The 26,580-nt window shown below is 39.1% G+C and overlaps 1 protein-coding gene across 2 annotated transcripts in view; it reads left to right on the plus strand.

Annotated features, from left to right (window-relative positions):
- LOC124784415 (FGGY carbohydrate kinase domain-containing protein) overlaps positions 1-26,580 on the plus strand; it is a 129,862-nt gene that overhangs the window by 35,267 nt on the left and 68,015 nt on the right. For both annotated transcript variants that reach the window (XM_047254097.1, XM_047254099.1), the window contains exons 3-5: positions 8,951-9,062; positions 12,460-12,700; positions 19,909-20,219. In XM_047254097.1, coding sequence (XP_047110053.1) covers positions 8,951-9,062; positions 12,460-12,700; positions 19,909-20,219 — 664 coding nt within the window. The remainder of the gene's footprint in view (positions 1-8,950; positions 9,063-12,459; positions 12,701-19,908; positions 20,220-26,580) is intronic.

Here is a 26,580-nt window from a genome sequence, read left to right on the forward strand (position 1 = left end):
TCCTTCACACCCCAACAAGATACCAATAGAATGATTCTCCAATGGAACAAGTGGTTTTCTTCACCACCTGTGTATGCTACGATGTCTCATGAATTTCCCCTGTTTTCTGTATTGCCATCCAGAAAACCTGGTTCCCAGAATTGCAAACCCCTATCTTTTAATCAAGCTATGACAGAGTGTTGGGTGGAGTTTGCATATAAATTCTGAACTCTGTCTACAGTGAACATGTGCTACATGATATGACTTTGGAGGCTGTGGCTGTTTGTGTGAGGACATCTTTGGATTTTACCATTTGTAATTTGTGCATCTCTCCCAATGGCGAAATGTCTCAGAACGTGTTTTCTGTACTGATTTATTGGCTCCCTCAGCCCTTCCTCATTTTGGATGACTTCAGTAACCAGTACCCTTTAGGGGTGGAACTATAACCATTGGCCACAGTGCAGCTATCGAATCTTTGCTCTCAGATTTCAATCTCCATCTCTTGAATGCAAGCACCCCCACACACTTCAGTATGGCATATGGATGTCATTAGGCCATTGATCTTTCCATTTGCAATCCTGGTCTTCACTCCTTCATACACTGGAGATTCCATGATGACCTGTGCGATAGCATCACTCACCTGGGCATCGACCCATAGAGACACTTAACAATGCTGACTGGGAGGCCCTTTCCTTTGTCACCCCCTTAACACCCCACCATGTGGGGGAGACCGATGCATATGTCCAGAGCACAGTGAAAGCCATTCTATTGGCAGCAGACTTAGCATTCCTCTATTCCTCGTGATTCTCCCTTTTGAAGACAGTATCTTGGTGCTCTTCAAAAATCACCATGGCCATTAGAGATTGCAAGTGTGATCTCCAGTGTCATAACCAATGTCTAGTGATGGAGTACCTCATCGCCTTTAAATGGTTACATGCCCAGGTCCTCCATTTCATAAAATGACAGAAACAAGAATCATGGGAATGGTATCTTACTAGCTTTGGACCACGTACCCTTCCTACAAAGGTTTGGGCAAATGTGCAGTGCCTCTATGGATGCCAGTCCTCTAGTGTCTCCCTGAATGGTGTTGTCTACACTGACCCAGATACTGTTGCTGAACATTTTGATCTCCATTATGCTCAAGAGAATTATCAGCCCTTAAACAATGGGTGGATCAAATTCATTTACCTTTCACTACACATCACCTGAAGCCATTTAATGCCCCAAGTGAGAATGCTTCAGTTCTCTAGCTCTTTGTCTTGACATGGTTCAGGGCCAGACTGCACCCACAGCCAAATCCTCAGACATGTGTCAGTGGAGTGCAGCATGATGTTCTTGCCATTTTCAGCCATATCTGAAGTGGGGGTGAGTTTCCATTTTGATGGCGGTAAGGTATGATCATCCTGGTACTGAAACTGGGTAAACACCCCATTGTGATGAACAGATATCACCCAATTAGACCGACTAATGCTCTTTGCAAGTTTCTCAAACATGTGGTGAGCTGTCATCTGTGTTAGTACCTTGAGTCTCTGAGTCTGTCCCAGGACAGTTTTTACCAAGACCACTCCACTGCTGACAGCTTAGTCTACCTGGAGTCTGCTATCTGGTCCACTTTTTCCCTGTGTCAATACCTTATTGCTGTCTTCTTCACCTTGCAAAAGGTTTATGACAGCACATGGCATTATCACTCAATGTTTGCTCAGAACTTCTTGTCACATCATATTTTCTGGGTTCAACTTTGTGCTTCCCACAGCACCATGCATAAAAGAGAATGGGGTCCCAACAGGCTCTATGTTGATAGTGCTCCGTTTTCTAGTTTGTATCAGTGACCTAGCTACAGCAGTGGAGTGTACAGTGTCACCTTCCTCATGCTGACACTTTCTGCATTTACTGTTGCTTCTCCACTGTGGGTGTTGCTAAACACCAATTGCAGGGTGCCATATGAAAGACACAGCCTTGGGCTGGGCTCTTATACGTGGCTTCCTGTTTTTGGCCACCAAGGTAGGTCACGCACTTTTGTTGTCAAACCAGAACTCTTCCTCAACAACAATTGTTGCTTAATGTGGAGGAATCTTCCTGCTTTTTGGACCAATTTTCAATGTCTGGTTGACATAGCTTCCCCGGCTTTGCCAACATAAGAAAATGGGCTGGTTGCACCTTAATATGCTTTGCTGCCACAGTAACACCACCGTGGGTGCAAATTGCTCTTCACTTTTGCAGCTTTATGCAGCTCTCATCCTGTCCCATCTTGATTATGGGAGTCTAGCATATGGTTCAGCATCACTTTCAGCATTGCCAATGCTGGACCCTATGTACCACTGTGAGACTGGACTTGCGACAGATGCCTTTTGGACCTGCCTTGTGAATGGCCTACTACAGATCAGCTCCCAACAACTGCTGTTCAGCTAAGCGATATACATTAATTACTCTCCAGAGTATCTGAACTACTATGTCCTTTCCCATGGCAGAGAGATTCACCTCCCACTCAGTGGCCTAGGACTGGAGTCGCTGAGGTTACTACATAGAGGGTTAGACCAATGCATTCACCAGTGACTGGGTGCTTCCGCATGATGTCACTATTAGTAGCATGAGAAGTATTCTCATGTTCGTTTATGGCACTATTCCCTTTAAACTAACATTTATTTACAAAGATCGAAGGGCATTACAATGAGTTATGGGTTCGATAGAAGCTTAATGTTACTACTTAGTATGGCTATGAAACTCTTATATTGTCTTTCTGGTAATGACAAAAGTAAAACTATAGATTTGTGGCTCCCCCTGTCTGTATATTCTGTTATTCAATATTTTCTATTAGATAACTTCCAACCTAGCATCCTTCAGTCTGTTTTTATATACTGTACAATTTTCAGTTGTACTGGAAACACAGCAATCACGAAAGCTTTCAATTTACTAAACATATATTGTGTGTCATAGTCGGCAGTAGTGTGTAGCACACTTTTTGTGCAGATATTAAATAGTAAAGAAATGCTGTCAGTTCAATTACTTGACACTTTACTACACATGATGATACAGAAGCTAGAGGGTTAATTGGCTCACTTTCATCAATTTTAAGAAGAGTTTGAATACCTTAATCCAATCTGGCATAGAAGCTCTCTATCTGTATTCTGATTTCTGCCACTGCTGTTTAGCCCTCTGTGCCTTTGCTGATGTGTTGATGCACCTTATCTGGATGAAGGTTCTGGTTTTAGCATGCACTGTGATGAGCTCTTGAGAAATAGTTCGAAACTTCCCAATTAAAAGTCTCACTGGGTTTCTAATCACATTGGCATCTTTAAATGGACTTCTGTCCTAAAAATTTAAAAATATCACCTCTAAACTGCTTAACAAGCTCATACCACTCATCTGAAGGGTCGATTAAACCACCACGAGACAGTTTCTCGATCCACCCTCAACTTTTCGGATCTTTTGACACCAGGATGACCAAATGATTTGTCTAAAGACGCGCATTTGGAAGCAATATACCAACGATGTAATGGAGACCTTCTAGGGAACACTCAAGCCTCTGTCAAATGTGAAACAATAAAATCATCTATTGTAATGTTCCTCATTTGTTGCTCACCCTCTGTTGTTGATAACACTTCCACAGTGTCCAGCACAAGTCCTGTGAACAACTTGGAAGTCAGATAGTTTGTATCAGCTTCCACTGCAGCTGGTGAAGAACTGCGTGACTGGATGTCTGCAATACTTTTGTTCATAACTAAGATATGCAAATAGCTTTTGAATTCCACTGGCAAGGGATGGTCCTACACCTTGCCAGTTTCTCTTGTCTGGGAAAATAAGTTTTCAAGGCATTCTTGGTTGAACCTTGAGGTCAATATATACTTCACATTGTAGCCATGTTTTAAATCAGAAAAACAACCCAGCAGTTACTGTATCAAGACGTATAATCCCTTTTGAAAAGGAAGTAAAGTTTTATGATTTCCTGATCTTATTTTTTCACAGATGGTGTAGAATCTTTGAAGAACTTCCTCTAGTCTCTCCGCACACAATCCAAAAGCACTTAAAATTGGTCGTTTGATGATAGGTACCCTCGAATTCATAATATTAAAAGTATTCTTTACCAACATGAAGAATTCTGCCATGTCCTTTTCTTCAGGCATTTTAAAAGAAATTACCTCTGATACAGTGTTGTAAAAGAGTTGACAAGCAAGGTAAACGTGCTGTCACTCTCTTCCAGAAACTGTCAGATGAAGAGCAGTAAGTTTAGGGTACGGTTTTAGTTCCCCTTTATCTTCCAATGATAGCTGCTCAACTGAACATTCTGTTATTGCTTTTCTGTTGCCTAATGAAAGACCATCATACAAAAAGTGATTTCTCAAAAGTTTCACCATATGTGGTATATCACCAAATACCCAAATACATTTAATTTCATCATTTAGATTTATGAAGCGCTTGTTTGTGTAGTCAATGTGAAATTCCTTTCACACTTTGCCAGTTCCCCTTTCTCCCCTGCCATCCCCCCCCCCCTTCCCTCCCCCCAGAATCAGATACAATACCAACTATGACAAATCCCACTTTCTGTCCCCCTTTGATGATACTGATCAGTAAATCCTGATTCATCACAGTATCAAAATTATAATGTAAAGGGTGCTTACAGGTTCCACATAAACCACATTCCATAACAACCTGTACCTTACTGTGTGCTCTGTAAATTGTGTCAGTTTTATGGTCGTAGCATTTGTGACTGTCCGCATTCATTTCATCAAAGTTTACCACACACACACACACACACACACACACACACACACACACACACACACAGCCTCTGTGCTTCACTTAAGCTTCTTGCTTGCTTGCTCATCAAGTACAACACATCAGTCAAAATAACAGTAACACAGCAAAAATAATTAGATATCCTTCTTTGAATGTGGAAAATCCCAGTAATGGTATATCCATTATGTTTCTCAAGCAAGTACACATTTTTCTGCACAGAGAGAGTAGAAGAAAGGCTTTGCTTATATCTTCCTGACTCCAGTGGGTGCTCTTCTTGGATTTCGTGAGTCATTTACTTCGTGTATCCGTAAATATTTTTTCTAAATTTGGGTGTGTTTGAGTCATTATAGCACATTGTCAATAACAAAGGCTTCCTCTGTCTGCTTAATGCGTGAGCCAGTAATTTGTTTCTCACTCTCTGTGTATTGTTTTCAGCTATTAAATGCTGATTTTTCCCTATCAGTAGTGATATTCTGTTATCAAGTCTCTTTGTTTCATCTTCAATACTGCCTTTTTCTGTTTCTGCACTTTGATCCTTTTTTGTGTGTGACAGTGTAGCTAGTGTGATAAGTGCATGTTTACATATTTCACAATCTTTCCTTCTGTCATTTCTTTGTTGGATAGAAGATGAAGCAGCAGAAGTGCCCTCAGTAAGGTGCAATGTAGAAAATGCAGTCAGTTTTAACATCTTTGGCTGAAGTTTCATTAACACATCTTGGAGATCCCATAAATAATAATCTTCTTTAAAATGTATGATATAGATAACAGCACTTCTAACGTTAATGCTATCACTTCTTCTAAAGGGTTGAACCCACCATGAACAAGTTTCAGGATCTTTGGGAAACTTATTGTTGTCAATATAACTCTCTTTACCCTTCTGATTATAGTTTTCACACACAGCACAGTTTGGTGCTATCAATGTCAAGCAGAATGAATAAATTTGATGGAATACAAAACTTACTTGTTTCAACACATTAAGAACACTCACAGACTGAGCAGAGTTTCTTGACACTGACGTAATGCGCAGTACAGTGAAAAAATTTGGGCTCGGCACACTCCCCTGTGGGAGTCATGATTGGAGTCATGATTGCAGTTCACATACAACATCTCTGGTCTGTACTCAGGTTTCCACTGCTGTCACCTCTTTTGGTAACCATCACATACATTCCATGGTGTGTGCCCTGTCCTTGGATCTGTCTTGACCTACCCTTTGGATGAAACCCCTCTGTTGACTCCATAGTTTTTTGCCACCTATTCCTGGCTGCCCTTGTTGTATTTCTGGGTTCAGAAGTGGTACAAGCTGATGGCTCCATGGTCGCAGTACAAAACAGTTTTGCATACACACAAGCAAGGTGCAGTGAACTATGCTCCCTGTGCTCCCTGCCAAACAGATGCAACATATTTAAGGCAGAACTGGTGGCCATCGCTTGAGCCATCAGTCACATTTGTTGCAGCACCAGCAAGATGTTCTTAATTGGCAGTGACTCCCTGAGTAGTCTTCAGGTTATCAATGAGTGCTACCCTCGAAACCCATTGGTTGTGACTATCCAGGATCTCTTTTTCTGACCTCCAGCAACCTGGATGGTCAGTCACTTTGTCTGGTCCCCACACCATGGTGGGATCCCAAGTAACAAACATGCTGAATGGTTGGCCAAGTTGGCTACCAGGATGGTAGGAGGTGAGGATAATGGAACTGGACCTTCAGTTGACTCTAAGCTCTATGTCATCAATTGTTGGAACATGGGTTGGTGTGCCATGGTTTCAACACACAAACTGCAAGTGGTAAAGGGAAAAATGACCATGTGGCAGTCTTCCTTTCAAGCTTCTCACAGAGAGTCCATCATTCTGTTGCCTTCACATTGACCATGCTTGGCTGACTTGTAGCCACATGCTATGATGTGAGGATCCACCCCACAGTCAGTGGGTGTGTGTCTGATGGTGGCCCTCATCCTACTGGACTCTGGACTGCCTTAATTTGGCCACCTTCCAGTGAGACCTTTAACTTGCTGACATGCTGCCTGTGGTGCTAATAGGCAATGCCAGAGTAGCTGATCTGGTTTTACGTGATACCCATGAAGGTGGTTTGTACTCCTTTCTGTGAGTTAGGGCACATTGGCCCCATCTGTTGCTTGAGAGATTGGAGGGGCCCCTATTGTCTGCTGTGATACAGGGGCCCATGGCTGCCTTGCTCTTTGGTGTGGCCTGGCTTCTACCCTGCCCACCTTTTTAATTCTTCTTATTCTTTTACATCTGTTGTTGGTTTACTGTCTTGTCATCATTGTTCTCTTTCCTGAAATTTCACCAACTTGTCTGTATTGCTACTTTTCTTGTGCTAATGGAGGGAGAGGAGACACCATTCGTATGTAGAGAGGTGCCTCTCCCATCACATAACATGTCCCAAGGGCCTTCAGGAGCTTTCTGGGTAGAACAACTCACCCAGATTACCTTCTTCCATCTCTCTCCCTTCTACTTGCTTCTGTCTCTTGTTTTTATGAATTCTCAGCTACAATTGGGTTCATCAGAATTTGTCTTCTGTCCTACCTATCTGAGCTGCTTTCCACCTTGATGCATATAGGCTAGAGGGACTGATGACCTTGTAGTGTGGTCCTGTTAAAACCATAAATCCAATCCAATTATTAAGTCAGTTCTTAACATTTGCTTCACTTGATTTGTGTATTCTTTGACTCATTCCCCATCTTTAAAGTTTTGATTTATGAAGAGATCTAAGTGAATAAAATGCCAGATGTGTTCACTAATTTAAAACTGTGTTCTGTAAGGGATATAGATGATTAATTGCATGCAATGGATTTTGTAGCTGCTCTGTGTTTTATGGTCTACATCTACATGATTACTCTGCAATTCACATTTAAGTGCTTGGCAGAGGGTTCATGGAACCACAATCATACTATCTCTCTACCATTCCACTCCCGAACAGCGTGCGGGAAAAATAACAGAACAGGAATAAAAATGATTAAGGACAAATATCCTTAATGACAGTGAGATTTTTATGATTGTAAAGAAATGTAGTTATTAAAATGTATGCTTGTGTCTGTGTATGTGCGGATGGATATGTGTGTGTGTGAGTGTGTATACCTGTCCTTTTGTCCCCCTAAGGTAAGTCTTTCCGCTCCCGGGATTGGAATGACTCCTTACCCTCTCCCTTAAAACCCACATCCTTTCATCTTTCCCTCTCCTTCCCTCTTTCCTGATGAAGCAACCGTTTGTTGCGAAAGCTTGAATTTTGTGTGTATGTCGACCTGCCAGCACTTTCGTTTGGTAAGTCACATCATCTTTGTTTTTAGATATATTTTTCCCACGTGGAATGTTTCCCTCTATTATATTGTTATTATAAATTAAAGATAGATTTAGTTAGAAATTGCAAGTTGTTTGGCTGAAAAGAAGCAAACATGATTACACTTTAAAATTTACAACATGTGTGCCCCCCCTTCCTACACACACACACACACACACACACACACGGAGAGGGAGAGGGAGAGGGTGGAGAGAAGAGATATGCATGTGACAACTTTGCTCAACATATCTTTAAAAGAAGGAAAAGGGAGCTGCTGTTCAGAATATCCATTGGAAAATAAAAATCATAGAGCAACAAAGCAGACATGCATAATTTGTCTCTTGTCTAGTTTAAACATTCTGATGAAGATTTCCCATGCTCATTTAGGCAAATGCTAGGCTGGTCCCCAAATTTTGCATCAGAGAATATGACACAAAAACAGTTAAAATAAGCAAACAAACAAAACAAAATTTACAAGAGTCTCAAACAGTTGGGACTCTCCACTTCTTTCCCTTGGGTTAACTTGATGACTGTGGCACCAGGAAGGGCATCCTGCCTCAGAGTTAAGTAATAAAATAGTAATTGCCTTATCCTGAAAAAGCAGTCCCTGTACTAGATGCTGTAAATGCTATGGAAAAGAAGAAGAAGTTGCACAGGAACCCATTTCTCATATGATGAGCATACACCTAATATTTGTGTTCTACAGATTTCATTTTGTGCAATAATTTCAATAAGTACCATTAATTTCTGTATGAATAAGTGAAACTTGTTGTTATATTAGTTTCAATAGTATTCTTCGAACTACTATTTGACGTTTAAGGATTGTTTCTATTTAATGCTATAGCTTTTCCTTTTTAACATAATATATATTTGTGTTCTAGTATTAAGAGTCTTTTGCTCCCACCATGAATGTAACTGTGAGAATTTATCACCTGTATTTTTCAGGCTGTCACACAAGACATAGAACCAGCAGCTGTTAAAGGAATTGGATTTGATGCTACATGTTCTTTAGTTGTCCTTGACAAAACAGGAAATCCACTTTCAGTAAGCCCAACAGGTATTTATTTATTTGAGAAAATTAACTGGTGAATACTGTTGTGCTAAATGTCCATTCTCATGTAAAATATGAATGACCTCTCAAAAATTTGGAATTTCTTTTTTTCATTAAGTCAGTCATATTTTGTAGATCCTGTGGAATGGAGTTCTGCATATGGAAAGGAGTCAAGAATGTGCATTTTATTTAAGTGAAATATAGTGCAATGACTTTAAGTTATAAAACAGTGTTACAGAGATAATATTAGTTATGTGTAACATTATACATTACTTTTTAAAACATATGAGTTGTTGCAGTGATTAGACATAGGACTCATGTTTGGGAGAACTGTCCAACCATCCAGATTAAGATTTCCTGTGAATTAGAGAAATCACTTAATGTGAAAGCTGAAATTAATTTGAAAGGGCATGGCTGAGTTCCTTCCTTAATCCAAGCCTATGCTCCATCTCTGATGATCTCATCATAAGCAGGTTGTTAAACTTAACTCTTCTTTTTTAAAGATTTCTATGAAGATGTTCTTCAATGTTGTAGGAGGGGCCATCCAGCCAAAAGTTTACAATCATAGCCCTTTTGCATCTTGCAAAACTCTGTTACTTCTGTGGTGTCTGATAGCCTTATTGTTATTAATGTTTTTAATAGTTATTTTACACATTCATTGCTATGATGCAGTTCTAATAATTATAATTACAATCCTTTGAAAAACTATGTAAGATACTCATTCCTAATGTGAGTAAACTCACTACTGTATTCAGAAAGTTTACAGTTATTTTTATCATGATACCATCATTTTATTTGGTAAAAAATTGTGACAAGTAACCTAAAGCTGAGAAATTTTAAAATTTTGAGGAATCTCTCATGGCTCTGTCATCTAAAGGATCTAACAATCTAACTTTCCATTGCTCTTTATAAATTTTTTGCCTAGTATTAATACTTTTTAAATATTAATTACTCTTAACATTGTATAAAATTTTCAAAAATCTTTGCAGACTGTGAAAACCTTCTTTATTTCATATTCTTCACTTCAATCCATGACTGAGGAAAATGGCACAGTAGTTAACACATTGGCCTCGCATTCGGCAGGACGACGGTTTAAACTCATATCTGGCTTTCCTGATTTAGGTTTCCCATGATTTCCCTAAATCGCTTCAGGCAAATGCTGGGATGGTTCCTTTGAAAGGATCTGTATGATTTCTTTCCCCATCTTTTCCTAATCTGAGCTTGTGCTCCATCTCTAATGATCTCATTGTTGATTGGATGTTAAACACCAATCTCCTCCTCCTCCTCCTCCTCCTCTAATCCATGTGTAACCACTTTCAACTGTTGAACAGGCACTGAGGGTAGGAATAAGGTGTGGGTATCCAAGGAGGGTATTTCTTTTTTTAATGAATAACAGGCAATGATTCACCGTAGGTAAAAGCACACTATAAGTCAGTACTCAGGGTACAAAGTGCGCATCAGGGAAACATGGACATGCCACCAACGGACTGAAAGGGCCATCTCGGCTAAGACACAGAGTGGATCAGGAAAGTGCAGCAAGAAGGTGCATTTTTCAGTTGGAGATAGTCATAGATAGAGGATCCTCTATGGATCCACCACTCTTTTCCCATCTACCAGAATCCAATGTGATCATTCTCCCATGGTTACTTCACCAGACAACTCGTGGCTGGAGAGAGATAAAATTTTCCAGTCTAGAGTTCTCAATAAAATATCCCCAAAGCCCTTCAGGCAGGTTGCTGCCTGCACATTGTAATCTACAAATTCAGTTTGCCTGTGTCTCCCAAGATATGTGATGTATGGTTCCTTCAACAGTTTTTTTGTTGAGCTGACCTTAGTGTTAGAGGAACATTGAAATTTAACAAAGAAAATGGTCTTCAGTGTGGTAGACAGTGGGTTATGGAATAAGAATGCAATTTGATGAAAACTCATGAAGAAATGAACAATAACACTAAACTTTCAGAAATTGCATTAATTTCGGCTGGTCCCGGCGGAGGTTCGAGTCCTCCCTCGGGCATGGGTGTGTGTGTTTGTCCTTCGGATAATTTAGGTTAAGTGGTGTGTAAGCTTAGGGACTGATGACCTTAGCAGTTAAGTCTCATAAGATTTCACACACATTTGAACATTTTTTTGCATTAATTTTTTGGGAATAAAAGGAAAAAAATTAAAAGTAAGAAATGTAGGGTAAGGCTATTGATATAGCAGTAAAAAAATCACTTGTTATACCTTCCTCTGAAAAGATATACAAGGTACTGTGAATGCTTTATAAATGCTTCTAGAAAAATAAACGAACCATAAAGGTTTTAGAACCTTCTAAATTAGGGCACCTTTTTCTAAAACTGAGCAACTTCATTTTGAAGTTCACTTTTTTAAAACCATTGAGTGTTATTGTCTGCTTTATTTTCACATTTTCTCATAAATAATTTTTTTGTATTACTTGAGTTGTGCTATCATTTTTAGTTATATTGTTATCAACAACTAAAATTTAAATTTTTTTTATCTTCATTCAATTAAAAGAAAATGATGTTGTGGCAGTTGTAAATCTACAGAATTGATATTGAATAAATATCTGCAACCACTATTATTTTCTTTTAATTACAGTGATACAAAATTATTTTGGACTTCATCCAAAATGTTTTATTTGATAAAGCTGTAGGAGACAGTGGTTGGTTGTTTCTTTAATATAAATTCCATAAAACATCACTGGATTTTCAAATCTATTGTGAATAAAATAATTATAAAATAATACTTTGGTATACAGGGTGATTCTGTGATGATGATACAACCTTTCAGGGATGAATGAGAAGGGCAAATGTATGAATTTGAAGTGAGGGACACTGGTCCAGTAATTATGGTGTTGAAACTTATAGCGGAAAATTGTTCTGATATCTCTGACAACTGAATATGTGTACCGGTACTGTTGTTGCTGAGATTGTATGGTGGGCAACTTTCAGAGAAGAAGAGAAAAATATCCAGTAAGCTTGGGCTGTAAAATTCATACCTTGAGACCTTTGAGCACTTGTTTAGTAGAAGAGATGTATTTCACAGTAGCAAAGATGGACATACACTCATAGCTCTTAAGGTATGAATTTTAGAGTACATGCTCACTAGACTTTTTTCCTTATTTTGGTCCACCTCTGAAAGTTGCTTACCCAACAATCTTAACAACAGGAGTATCACGTATTCTACTGTTGGAGGTATGGGAACAGTTTTTGCTTATAACTTTCGAAACGAGTGCTCCTGGATCAGAATCTCTTACCTCAAATCGATACATTTACCCTTCCCCATCATCCCTGAAAATTTGTTACATCATCATGGAATCACCCTGTATATTATTGCAATAAAACTAGGATAATATTTATCTTTGTTGATTGTGCATACAGGAATTTTTGTTGTTTTATTTCAGGCAATAATGAACAGAATATTATTTTGTGGATGGATCATCGTGCAATTGAAGAAGCAGATTTAATAAACAGTCTGAAGAACCCAGTCTTAAATTATGTTGGTGGAAAAATATCATTGGAAATGGAGACACCGAAACTTCTCTGGCTCAAGAAAAATTTAAAGAGTCAGTGTTGGGATAAGGCAGGATATTTCTTTGACTTACCTGACTTCCTAACTTGGAAAGCAACAGATTCAGAATCTCGGTAATAATTCAAAAACAAAAAACTGTAGAGAGATAAAAATAAGTAAAATTATTACACAAAATTTACCTTTTAATAATTGGGATTTGGGTTTCTTTGTCCATGTTCCTTGGATCTTGAGGAAGAACTTTCCAAAAAATGAGTTATGGTGTACACTAACAAAGAGCAGTAGTGGCTAGGAAACTAATTCTTTATACTGTATCAACAGCATACAGTTATTTGAAGAGTGCTTATAAAATTTTAATTATCACCTAAAAAAATCAAACTGCAGCCCTGGAACTTGGTGGTGGTGTTAGCCCTTCAACTTAAAATGTGGTACATTTTGCCCAATCATGAATGTGATTGCAGAGACCACGAACATAGGAGCTTGCATTTTGGCCATTCAGCAAGTATTCTACCATCAAAATTAGATCATTGTCATTCTGTAAATGCCTGCTGTGTACTGGTTACACAATATTTTCATCAGAGGAAATAGGAGGAAGTCCTCGGGTGCTATGCCATGAGAATTTGTGGAATGGAGGCAGGGGCAGAGGGTAAGAGGAGGCAGCAGAATGTGCTGGAGTATTGTCATCGACCAAAATCAGCCCCTTGAACAGCTTACTGTGATGCTTTGTCTTGATAGCCCATCATCAACATCATCAGGAGGTTTCAGCAGGATACTCCTGCAGTGGGATGCCCCTTACGAGAGTAATCTGTTATGAGCACACCATGGCTGTACTTAAACACAAACAGCACCACCTTGCCCAGTGAGGGGTGGCTCTTCATTTTTTCTGTCTTGGGATCACAGTGATGGGCACAGGACTTTAGCTTTATGATTAGATGGCTGAAGAAGTCATCTCAGTTAGTCTGCCACAGTTGCAATATTTTCACTGACTCTGCCTGCCATTCAACATGCATTTTGAATGTGTGTGAGTAGTCACAGAAGCCAGTGGTCTGTGATCTTTGTTGTCATTCAAGAGGTTGAAAACTGCTCCATCACAGATTTTCACTTTTTCCACTATTACTTGGTTGCATTAAGCTGGTGTTTGAGCATCAGGGTCTCCACTTCTCTTGCACTTCCCAGTTTTTCACACGAAGAGGTGGTCTACCATTTCAGTTTTTGTTATTCGGAGTTGTTTACTCACACTGTAAGTTGAACTGTGTACTTCTAAATGTGTTGCTCCATGACATATTTAATTTGTCATGTAAATTTAAACCCATGCACAAATGTGCACTGTTATGCAGTTTCAAATGTAACAAGTATCAGTGGACTGTTGTGTGTGGACACCACTAGTTACACAAGGTGCTTTATAACTGTTGTTTTTATTTGTGACAAACCTGTTTTTATTGTTAACAAACCTAAGTGGAATGTGCTACATACTAACCACTATAATGTCAACATGGCAAGTGTGTTAGTCGTAATGAACAGGACATATAACAAGTTTTTTTGAAGATCAGAAGATGACAGTCTTAACTGTTGAAATCGACTGTGTATATGTGTGTGTGTGTGTGTGTGTGTGTGTGTGTGTGTCTATTATTGATGAAGACCTTAATGGCCAAAGGCTTTAATTGTGAGAGTCTTTTTGGTATGCCTATCGGCGAGTCAGCCTCTCTGCTATATGGTGAGTAGCAACTTTCCTTCTCATAATATTGTTACATTCCATCATGGATTTTCCATTGTTTGATTTTTTCCTGATCCAGTGCTGTTTTCCTTTGTTACTATTTTCATTTGCATCACTATACTCAATGTCGCACTCCACGCTCTACTTACGAGTCACACTGTATCAACCATCTCGGCTGTGCACAACAGACGGCTACAAGACCACACTGATTGTTGGTGCAGCATCTTATGTCCCACATTACTCCTGCTGATATAATTATTCCTATACTTTCAGATTGATCACTTTCCCAGTGTCATTTCTCATATTTTTGTGTGTTAACTCCCACACCTTTCTGGTGCTACAGGATCTTGTATCTCAACCTACGAACCCGTTCCCCACCTCCCACACTTTCTCCATTCTATCCCAGTTCACACCCACTAATTCCATCTCATCCAGTCATGTGTGCTATCCCCCTTCTTCACACTTTCCACCCTCAGACCTGCTACCCACATATATAGTTATTCTCTACTTTGATCCTTGTGACAACTGTGTGTGGTTTCAGTTGCCTGAGACTGCAGTTGTGTGTGTGTGTGTGTGTGTGTGTGTGTGTGTGTGTGTCTATTGTTGATGAAGGTCTTAATGGCTGAAAGCTATAATTGTGAGTGTCTTTTTGTTGTGCCTATCTGCGACTCACCATCTCTGCTAAATAGTGAGTAGCAACTTTTGTTCTCATAATATAATTTTATGTTTTCATGAGGGTTGTTCATCTTTTGTGCCATTAATTAAAATAGTGGTATCATCTACATATCTATAGTAGTATATGATATTTTTGAGGAGGTGGTGACTGGAATTCAGGATTTTGTCTTCTTAATTACTTGTAAATATTTCAGCTAACAATCTGGAAAGGTTTGAGCCCATTGCCAGGCCATGTGTTTGTTTGCAGATTTTATTGTTAAATTTGAAATAGTTGAGTGTAAGTGTGAATTTGAGTAGGTCCATTAGTTCAGTAATGTGAGTTGAAGGGATTTTTTTTGTGCTTTTGTAGGTTGGCATAAATTATCTGTGGTATGGCACCTACTGGCATAGAGGAATAAAGGTTTTGTATGTCAAATGAAGCAAGTGTGGTTCCATCAGGAACTTCTATGTTTTTGACATGTGTGAACTCTGCTGTGTGTTCTCTTATTATTGAAGGTGTTTGCTTCTTTGAGAATTCTGAAGAGCATTTTGTTGAGTTTGAATAATGATCTGTTCCTATAGTAGACCTTACCTTAGAGTAAAGAATAGCAGACATCAGTGTGATATTTATCACAAGTCTATGACAACACATACTACAATCTGCAATTCCTCCTGTCACCCCACAGCCCACAAAATGGCAGTATACTGGAACTTGATCAATAGAGCTATCCAATTACCACTTTCTGAAGATGAATTTACTGAAACAGCATTTTGTTTCTCCACTAGACAGTGCCATAAGTTCCTCCAAAAAATTGTAACACACACACACACACACACACACACACACACACACACACACACACACACAAATATGCATGAGCACATCATACTTGTGTAAATCCACCTGATGATGGAGGCTTAAACCTTTGAAACACCTCATGGAGATAAACAAACAGTGACTGGTAACAGTAAACTTGTTGTTTCATTTGATGTCAATAACAGTCATGGTAAAACCTAACCTAAAATGTTCACATGTGAATTCAGGAAACAAATTACCACATCATACTCGACTTTACTGCAGGGCTGTATCATTTTGTTATGGCTCCTCTGGCAGCATCTTATGGTAACTTTGCATGAGGATTTCATTGTATACCAGAACTGGAGACATGTTCGTGTAGACATACAAAAAAATTAATTACAAAGCTTTATTTTTTAAGTGATAATTAAAACTTTGACTCCATAACCCCCCCAATATTGTGTTTGGTTTGTGTAAATGAAAATGAACACAGTTAAATTAACATGAAAGCTGCTGCTGCCTCAGTATCTGCAAGTTACACATCCTTGCCTATTTCTTATTTTTGTGTAACTGCACTGCTATTTATCAAAGACTAAAAGTTAAGTATATGCTGCAACAATAGATTATTGTTGTGTGTCATAGTGTTAGCTCTTAACTAGGCAAGAAAAATTAGCAAGTTTAACACACTAGTATAACAGAGGTAAGATACATATAACACAATAGGTGTCAACCGTCAAATAGAAGAAAGTACATGGGAAAAGTTGCCATCTTTGTATAAACAGATAGTGTTATATATGATAGCAGGACTTTGAAGTCTGTGAGATGCTTCATAAATGAGATTTTAGTGTTATGAAATGTCACATTATGTCAGGATATGATGCTTCAGGATGTAAGAGGACTTGGAAAGTGATGGAGCTGCACAATGTCTTTTAATTATAGCATAGTGTCCATGGCATGCACAGGTCAAATGTCAGTGAATTAAAGGAAGACTATGAAACTGGTGATTTGATGTACATGCTTAACATTATAAAAGGCATTAATGGTGAAGACACGGCCATTTGCACTGACTTTCAATATGCCCATCCTTCCAGTGTGTATCGAAGCAGGCTTTATTTTCATAAAAGTTCAACTCTATGTTTTTCACAATGTTTTCATATTTTGCATGTACCCCATTGTCATGTAATATGCTAAACCTGTAGCTAAGCAACCCATGAAAAGGACTGTAGTAGATACTTATTTGGAGGTGGAAAATGACTCAGAAAAATTAAAGTGATGAGGTGTACACCACACCATGAGGAAGAAAGGCTGCATAAGTGCCTGTTACTGCCTACCATTTTGACACTATTACTGTGAAGAAATTATGCAAAACATTAATATGTTGACACAAAGACAAGTGAACACTGTAATAATGAAATATTGGAACTGCAAATATACTTGTAAAAGCACATCAACTGCAATGTAGGTTACTCATGTAAGTAGCCAACAGTGACTACAGTTATCAGTAGTAAACACTCAATCATTTCTTCCCAAAAATCAGGTAAAGACATTTCTATTTGTGCTTTTGCAACTATTAAATGATGACGTGTGGGCGTTTTTTCATTTTAGGGTTGATCTCACACCCATGCAAACTCCACATTTTTTGTCAGGTATTCAAAGTTAATATAAGTTTGTAAGGAATAGTGTGATTTATAAATAATTTTCACTGGAACAATGATAATAACTTGACAAAAGTTTCTTCATCTGTTATTTGTATAGAAGTAGCCAAAGTGGCAAAAAGCAATCTAGATAGGCAGGCTCTGAAGATAAATAAATGTTTGTGATACCTTTCAACATAATCATAGTTCAAACATGAGATTATTCATATAAATCAGTAATTGTGTGTGGTTATATAAATTTTGCAACTCGAAATCACTCTTAATACTGTAGAAAGAAAAGAAAAGCAATATTTCAGATTTAAAGACATCTAATGCAACTGAAGTGAAAGAAATAAAGTCTGAATGGCTCCCAAAGTGAAACTAAGTCAGATATGAGATCTCTGAAATTTGCACGAAATCTGGAAACCTATCTATATCCAATGTGTGCTTTGCACCCTAAGCACTCATACTGAGCTCAGGTTCTGCTGAATATTCTTTATCCCTTTCATGAACCACTTAAAAATTTTTTGAAGTTATTAGAAGTATTTGGCTGGATTACTGCATTGATGATCAGGAAACTACTGACCTTGATACAGTTTGTGCTAACCCTAATACAGCCAAGTGCTGCTCTGTCCACCATCGGTGGCCAAGAGCTACTAATTAAATCGGTGGTACGTACTTCAACATCTAACTATGTGGACCAGTTTACTATATTTATATGGTGAGTGAACTAAGAAGCTGATTTGTATGCCTCATCATGGTCATTGATATCTCAGTTGTTATTCAAAATATCCTTAGTTGAAGTTCAAACAATGGAAAATCCAGGTTGACATGTAACAATATTATGGAAAGAATAGTTGCTGCTCATCATATAGTGAAGATCCTGAGTTACAGATAGGCACAAAAAAAAGACTGTTTCGGCCAACAGGGCCTTTGTCAAACACACACACACACACACACACACACACACACACACACACACACACACACACTCACTCTCTCTCTCTCTCTCTCTCTCTCTCTCTCTCTCTAACGCAACTTGCATGCACATGACCACAGTCTCTTGCAGCTGAAAAGAGAGAGAGAGAGAGAGAGAGAGAGAGAGAGAGAGAGAGAGAGGGGGGGGGGGGAGGGGGAGAGAGAGAGAGAGAGAGGGGGGGAGGGGGGGGGGAGAGAGAGAGAGAGAGAGAGAGAGAGAGAGAGAGAGAGAGAGAGAGAGAGTGTGTGTGTGTGTGTGTGTCATCTATTTTTGACAAAGGCCTTGTTGGTTGAAAGCTTATTTTATGACAGTCTTTTTTGCATGTCAGCATCTCCGCTATATGGTGAGTAGCAAGTATGCTTTTCATAATATTGTCTTAGTTAAAGTTCATGCTTCAACCATTTGAAACTACTTGTAAATGGATAAACAAAATTAGGCATAAAATTATTAACTATATTGAATATTGTATTTGCGTTTTGATGCCTTTTTTACCACAGTGTTGTGGTTGCATCTAGAAATATTCTACAATCCCTTATGTATTGCTTATTAGGCTTATTAGTGTGTGCACAGAAGAGTTTAACCACTCATTCTCCTCACCATCTATATGTGAATGAAATGGGAAGCAGCTCTAGTGATAAAATGGCCAATACCTCCTGCCAAGCACTTCACAGTGGTTTTCAAAGTATAGATGGAGAAGTAGAAGGTTGAGATTTTTAAACTGTTAGGTTGTTAGTAGCAGTTCAAGTAAAATTGTTTTTAATTTAAAATTTCATACTAGAGTTCTTAGATGCTTTTTTGTTCTGTGACCCAAAAATGTGTGTATAAAGCCCTGTGTAATTAAAGTACACTGCTGCCGTATGAGGAGTAAGATGAAAGATAAGGGTCAGATGAATTTGCTGGATTTGTTCAGCACATGGAAGTTTTTGATTGATTTTTTTTTTTACTTTCACAAGACTGCTCTTGACAATGAAGGCACACTATGAGAGGTGAATGACTTTTGGTCTCATGACTTGAGCAACTACAATATGAAGAGCAAGTGTGAACTTTGTGATCTTTTGACTAAGAAAATACAGATCTATCTTTATACTCACAGACGTCCCATTGATCTGCATCAATGTCCACTCTTAATTCATTGCTGGTGCTACTATTAGTCAGAGGGAAACTGATTGTATCCAGGACATGCAATGTTTGCCTGAAAACCTCGAGCTATATATCTTATTTCAGAAGATAAAGTGAACAAATAGTGTGTCTTACAGAGACTTAAAACTTCTTATTATGTATACACTAAAATCATTCTTTGTTCCAAAATTCCCCACACTTTAATCTCCATTTATTGTGCATTTATTATTAATAAAAATGCTGATTTACCTTTTAATTGAGATTCTTGCTTTGGTTTTAAGTGAAAAATGCCATAAGCCTGTGCAATAATGATACTGGTTGTGTAAAAGTGGCTAAACTTTATGCTGATGTTGTTTTACTTATTTATAGGTTCTGTATCTAGTATATTCTGAATCATATAATCATACAATTCTTAACATGCTCTACAGGTCACTTTGTTCACTTGTGTGTAAATGGACATATCAAGTACAGGCTGATGGAGTGGGAAGTTGGAGTAGCCAGTATTTCACTGAAATTGGACTGGATGATCTAATAACTGATAACTGGAGAAAAATTGGGTCAGAAGTAAAACCACCTGGTGCTCCTAGTGGAAATGGACTGTCGCGCAGAGCAGCTGCTGATCTGGGTCTACTGCCAGGCACTGCAGTTGGTACATCCATGATTGATGCTCACGCTGGAGGTCTAGGCATGATTGGTTGTTCAGCTGATGGTGTTTCTCAAGACTTTCACACCAGGTTAGGTATGTGACGCAAAATATTTCTTCTGAGGGAATTGAACAGAGTCTACTGCCTCCTGAAATACTTTTAAATCATATCCACAGTTTACAGAACATTAATTACTTACAAATGTTTTCTTAAATTCAAGCTAATCACTAGATTAGTTTCCATAAGAACAACTCAACATTTTTATTTTTTAAGCTCACTAGGTTTACAGTTGGCAGAGCACTTGCCTGTGGAGGGCAAAGGTCCTGATTTTGAATCTTGGTCTGGCACACAGTTTCAACCTGCCAGGAAGTTTCATGAAAGCTGTAACTTTCATCTTTCAGTGTGATGAATTTTCTATTTTTCTTGTGTTAAGGAAGACTAGTATTTATTGTCATATTTCTGTGACTTCACCTCTGTCTCTGCCTATTGCTGTTTTTCACTTACAGTGTAGCTTTTCCTATATGGTCATGTTCCATATTACTAACAGCCATAAATTCAATTTATGAAGTTCATTCAAATTTAAGTTGGACTTCAGTGCCATGAAAATGAGTATAGCATGAAGTAGTGTGGTGTTGAGGGGAGATACATAGAGATTCACCTCCATTTAAACTTATACAAAAGGATGTGAAATAATCACTTCTTGACATCTTGATGTGGTTAAGCTAAACTAGTAGGATTGTTCACATAATTTTGTAGGCATATCATAATGTGTCAGCAAGGTAGATGCTACGTAAGTGATGTAGACATAAATATTTGTTTAGGCATCTGTTAGTGGCATTTGAAACAGTTTGTGGAAGAAGGAGAGAAATTTTTATGACAAATTGTAACCTCTCTCTAGACATAACTCTATTACTATAAGCCAAAGAAAAAAGAATTAAATTCAGAGTAGATAGGGAGAATCCCAGTTAAGGTTCATCCAGCAACATAGACCAATGTGACTCAATGGTTATAACTCTGGATTTTCTAAAATTTATTAAAGCAGCTGCCATGATGATTCCTATTATAACAACAGTCAATTTCCTTCACCCAGAGCTTGTGTTCTGTCTTTAATAACCACATCACTGACTGCACATTAAGCTGTGATCTTCAATCCATACCTTTTTATTTCACCAACAGGGAAATTTGTATAAACTCTATTTTGGGACTGAAAAAAAAACTGTTTCTCATTGATTTTCTCTTTATGAGTGAAGAATGAGAAATAAAGCACACCTCTGCAAATCTGTCTACAGTTGGGAAGAATGCCAAAAAATCATTTCCAAAATTCTGATCTATCATGGCAATGGACTGCCATGTGCAGCAGATTTAACCAGTGAGTGAGTGTACCAAGGTCTGTGCGTGGGGGGATTTGGGGTGGCGGTGCACAGTTTGTGTGACTGTTTCATGTGGATAATGAAACAGGTGAGAGATTACATGACAAATGTCTCTGGTGCAGCAGTCAGTATCCATTGCATGTTCTGGCATTATTAAAAATGATTTGAATTGATACATGTGTCTGTCTGATGAGGACAAAATGTGAGTTCAGTTAGGAATTAGGAAACATTTTCTTCAGACAAGTGGGGGGAGGGGTTTGGGGGGGCGGCAGCATGTGCCCCTTACTGAGTATGTTCCTTATGAATTCTCTGGACACCTATTGAACAGTCTTCTTACAACTGTGAATTAATCCCATGTGACTTGCACATGTGTGGGCAACAGAAAAAGGAAAGTGAGAACAAACATTCAGCAGTAACAAGGCAGGTGGATAGTATTGGCAGTTGGAATGGTTTCCTTGGATGAAGGGACCAAGTAGCAGCACTGTCACATCATAACCACAGTTGAGTTCAAATCTGAAAGTAGGTTTATCAGTGATGTATCATGTTTAGTACTGAAAGCTTATTTATTATGAATATCAGCACACAGCCAGATTAGAGCTGAACTGCTTGATAGAGAATGCTGTTATTTATACAAACATTGAATAGTCCAGGATATATAAACTTTACAAAAATAAGAAATTTCAAGAACCTTCCAGTAATTATGAATACAAAATAACAAATAATTGCTGGTGGTTGGAACTGAAGACCTGCAGTATGCGAACAAGTGGTGCTAACTGTTACTTCACACTGCATGCAGCACAGCTTGTAGCATTGCTTCATTTCCTGGAGAAACTGTGACCTACTGTTTCAGAAGTTCACATTGCATCTGACTACAGAACCATGGATCTAGATCTTGTCAAGTATCCTCTGTATGACAGTGCTGTCAGATCCTCACTTTTGGTGGTGTTGTCACATCCTCTTCGCTGTGATGGGCATCAGAGGTCAGCTACTCCCACCAAAGCTTCATGACCCTCGAGTGGGTCTTCAGTTTCCTTGAACAAGAATTCCCTATCATCTGTCTGCACCTCTTGACTGTAGTAGGACTTCACACAGAGGACAGAGGACATGGATGATGTCTCTGTGCTTTTGTGTTCTTGATGAAGGGTCATAATCCTCAACTTCACATTTGATGTCTGACAATAGTAACATTTTCAATAGTCTCAATTTTCACATAGGTATAAAAATTCATACCAGATGCCCTGAGCTATATCTCACTGGTTAGTGCTTGTGGTTGTAGTGCTCTCAATCTTTTTCCTGGGCATCCAGGGTCTGTATACAAGCCAGCTTTCTTCCTCCTTTGGTACTGGTGATGAGATGTTTTACATAGTCATCCTGAGTATCTTCCTATTGAAATGGGAACAATTTACCCATTGTTATTTCAGCCTCGTGACCTTGGATCAGAAAAAATAGTGTGAAGTCTTAGTGTGTGTCTCACTGTGTAGTATGCAAATGTCACAACAGACAGTATTGTATTGAATTTCTTTTCAACATCAACGTATATTGAGAGATTATCTTATTGAAGCATTCTGCGAGGCCATTCATCCGTGGTTGGTAGGCAGCTGTCATGCTGTGTGTGATGTCACAATGGGAAATCACCTCTGATACTAGTCTCAATTAGGGAAATGTGTCTTATATTCAAATTTTATTGTTTTTTATGTTATACTTTCAGACATGTTCCACACCCATGAGAATAATCTTGTTTTTGGGTCTATGGAATGAAGATTGAATGTAATCTAATCAAAGTGGAAAAGTTTCACATGAACAGAGATCATGATACAGGGTGCACCATGTTTCAAAATGAAAAGTTGAGGATGGAATGTAACAGTACTATGAAAAGGATAATTACTACTAACCATATAGCGGAGATGCTGAGTTGCAGATAGGTACAGCAAAAAGACTGTCGGAAGGTGAGCTCTCAGCTAACAAGGCCTTTGTCGAAAACATATAAACAAAAATGCATGCACATGTGTGTGCTCACACACACACACACACACACACACACACACACACACACACACACGACCACAGTCTCTGGTAGCTGAAGCGATACTGTGAGCAGCAGCACATGATGAGAGAGAGGCAACCAGGTGGTGGGGGTTAGGAGGAGGATGGGGTGGGGAGGGGGAGGGATAGCAAGGCAGGGGTGGTGGACGGTAAAGTGCTGGTTGTGGAGTGAGCAAGGATGAGGTGTGGGAGAGGGTAGGGCAGCTAGGTGCAGTTGGGAGGTTAGACAGAGGACGGTGGAAGGGGGGGGGGGGGGGGGTAGTGGAAGAGGAGAAGGAGAGAGGTAAAAAGGCTGGGTGCACTGCATTGATGAAGTAGAGGGCTGTGTAGTGCTGGAATAGGAACAGGGAAGGGTCTAGATGGGTAAGGACAATGACAAAAGAAAATTGAGGCCAGGAGGTTTATGGGAAAGTACGTTATATTACAGGGAGAGTTCCCATCTGCACAGTTCAGAAAATCTGGTGTTGGTGGGAAGGATCCACATGGCACAGGCTGTGAAGCAGTCATTAAAATGAAGAATGTCATGTTGGGCGGCATTCTCAGCAGCAGGGTGTTCCAGCTGTTTCTTGGCCATCATTTGTCAGTGGCAACTCAGCATCTCTACTATATGGTGAGTAGCAACTATCCTTTTCATAATATTGTTATGTTTCAAAATGGTGTCTTCTACAAGTGCAGTGTCTGGACTTTCAGCAGTCAGCACATCTTTGATGACAGCATAACTTGTGAGATAGTCAGTGCGGATTATTGTCCATCAGTTCTTGCTTTTTACTTTAAGATCTCGCTAAGGGGTCAATTACAATTTAGTGAAATAATGCTGCTGTAGGCAGAATTGGCACCAGATGCTCAGGAGGTAATTGTGGTTAGTGGATCTGTCACTTGCATTCATTACAGTGGCTCACATAGTGTCCTTAACATATTGGTAGAGATTTGGCCAATGATATATGTATATGATTCTGTCAAGATTCTTAATGAATCCCAGGTAACTAGATGGTGGAACATCATGGAAAAGCTTCAATATAGCTGGCTGTAGATGAGCTTGGATGGTGAGCACTCATTTCTGCCCCATCAGATCATTGTTCATCTTATGGAATGTTCCATTTATTAATTGGATTTCTCTTTTGGTTGGGCTTTCCATTCATCAAGACTTCTATATCTTTCAGCAATGCTAGATCTTCCCTCTGCCCAGCAGCAATGCCTTTCAGTGCAGCAGCAACTGAGATTTCATCCATGCAGCTGTCATCCACCAAAGGATTCATTGAAAGGCAGTCAACATCCTTGGGTTAGCATCTGATTTTGTATAACACTATCATGTCACACTTTCAAAGCCTCAGTGCTCATCTCACCAGTCGACCTGACGGATCCTTCAAACTAATCAGCCTGCATAGAAAATGACAGTCTGACATAACAGTGAACAGTTTGCCAAATAAATACAGCCAGAACTTGTTGCTGATACAAATATCTGCAAGGCACTCTTTCTCAGTTGTAGAGTGCTCTGGAAGCATAATTAGTCACATTTTCAGCACCTTCCTGAATTTGTTCTAAAATAGGACCTGTCCTATAACTGCTAGCATTTGGTGTGAACTTCTGTCTTGACATTCTCATAATACATTGCTAGGGCAAGAGATGTTTCTGTCTCCTTAACAACATGGAAAGATCTTTCTTGTGTACCATTCCAGGAGAATTTGGTATATCCATGCAATGATTCTTGCAGGGGAAGTGCCTTGGTACAGAAATCCTTTGTGGGCCACAGGTAGTATGAGCACATTCTGAGAAAATTTTTCACATTACAAATGTGCTGAAGAGTCACATAATCTGTTACTGCTCTTATTTTCTCTGGATGAGGATGGACTCCATTGCCATTAACTGGGTGTGTAAAGGCTTATTTTGGTCAATGAAGAGGCACATTTTAGAATTCAGGTTGAGGTCCGCAGTCTGAACACACATCAACTTGGTTGTCAGGTGGCTTATATGTTCTTCAAGTGACTTAGAAAAAATGACACTCTCATTCATATAACTGGGACATGTTTTCCACTTAATGTATTAAAGCAGATTGTCCATCATGCACTCAAAGGTGATTGGAGCATTACTGTCAGAATCACATACCTCTGAACTCACAGAGGTTGGGTGTTATGAAGGCAGGCTTTTACAGAAGAGCCCTATCAACCTGGATTTAGCAATAGCCTGTTCACTTTTCCATAGTTGAGAAATACCTCATTCCTTTCAAACACTCTAGTGTATTAGCAATTCACAGCAATGGGAAGACACTTCTTTTGTGAGTTTGTTCAATCATCAGTAGTCGACACACAAATGCCATGTGCCATGACCAAGAATTCCTTGAAGGTATAATGATGTCATCTTGTGTTATGTGCTCCACTTCCTCCCAAATTATGTGTCATTCAACTGGTGACATCCTATATATGCACTGACTAACTGGTAGATGCTCTTCAGTATTGACATGGTTTTTCACCATTTGCTGCTTGGTCTAACTTTTCTCCACTCTGGATTTGAAGACATCTGAAAACTGGGGAAGAATGGATAACACTTTTGGACATTTTCCCATGGTCAGATCGGATCGGATCGGATCGGATCAGATCAGTAGTAACTTTCTCCACTGTATCATCTATATTAGAGCATAGTTCTTAATCAAGGACTCTGAGCTGCCCATCCTGGACTGGTTTGGCTATTCCTACCTCTACATATGAGTTGTGACTGACCCAAAATTGTCATTGACCACCTGTAATGCGTATGATTATTAGTGGTTTCTTTTGTGAGGCTGAGAAGCTTTTTACAATTGACAAAAGCATCACAGTTTAACTGAGCATCTAGATTGGTGACTAGAACTCATCTAATTGATGGCAGTGAGTAAAGACATCTTCAGTGATAAACAGCTGCTCAGAGTAATCTTTGTTATTTGTGATTGTTGGAATACTTTGTCAATCTGGAGCTCTGATGATCCAAACTCTTATGACTGCTTGCAATACCTGCAAGAAGCCCCATCTGAGAATAAGATCATGACTACATTCTGTTAAAACAACAAACTCGA

Source organism: Schistocerca piceifrons, chromosome 1 (assembly GCF_021461385.2).
Source record: "Schistocerca piceifrons isolate TAMUIC-IGC-003096 chromosome 1, iqSchPice1.1, whole genome shotgun sequence".
Classification (NCBI taxonomy): Eukaryota; Metazoa; Arthropoda; class Insecta; order Orthoptera; family Acrididae; genus Schistocerca; species Schistocerca piceifrons.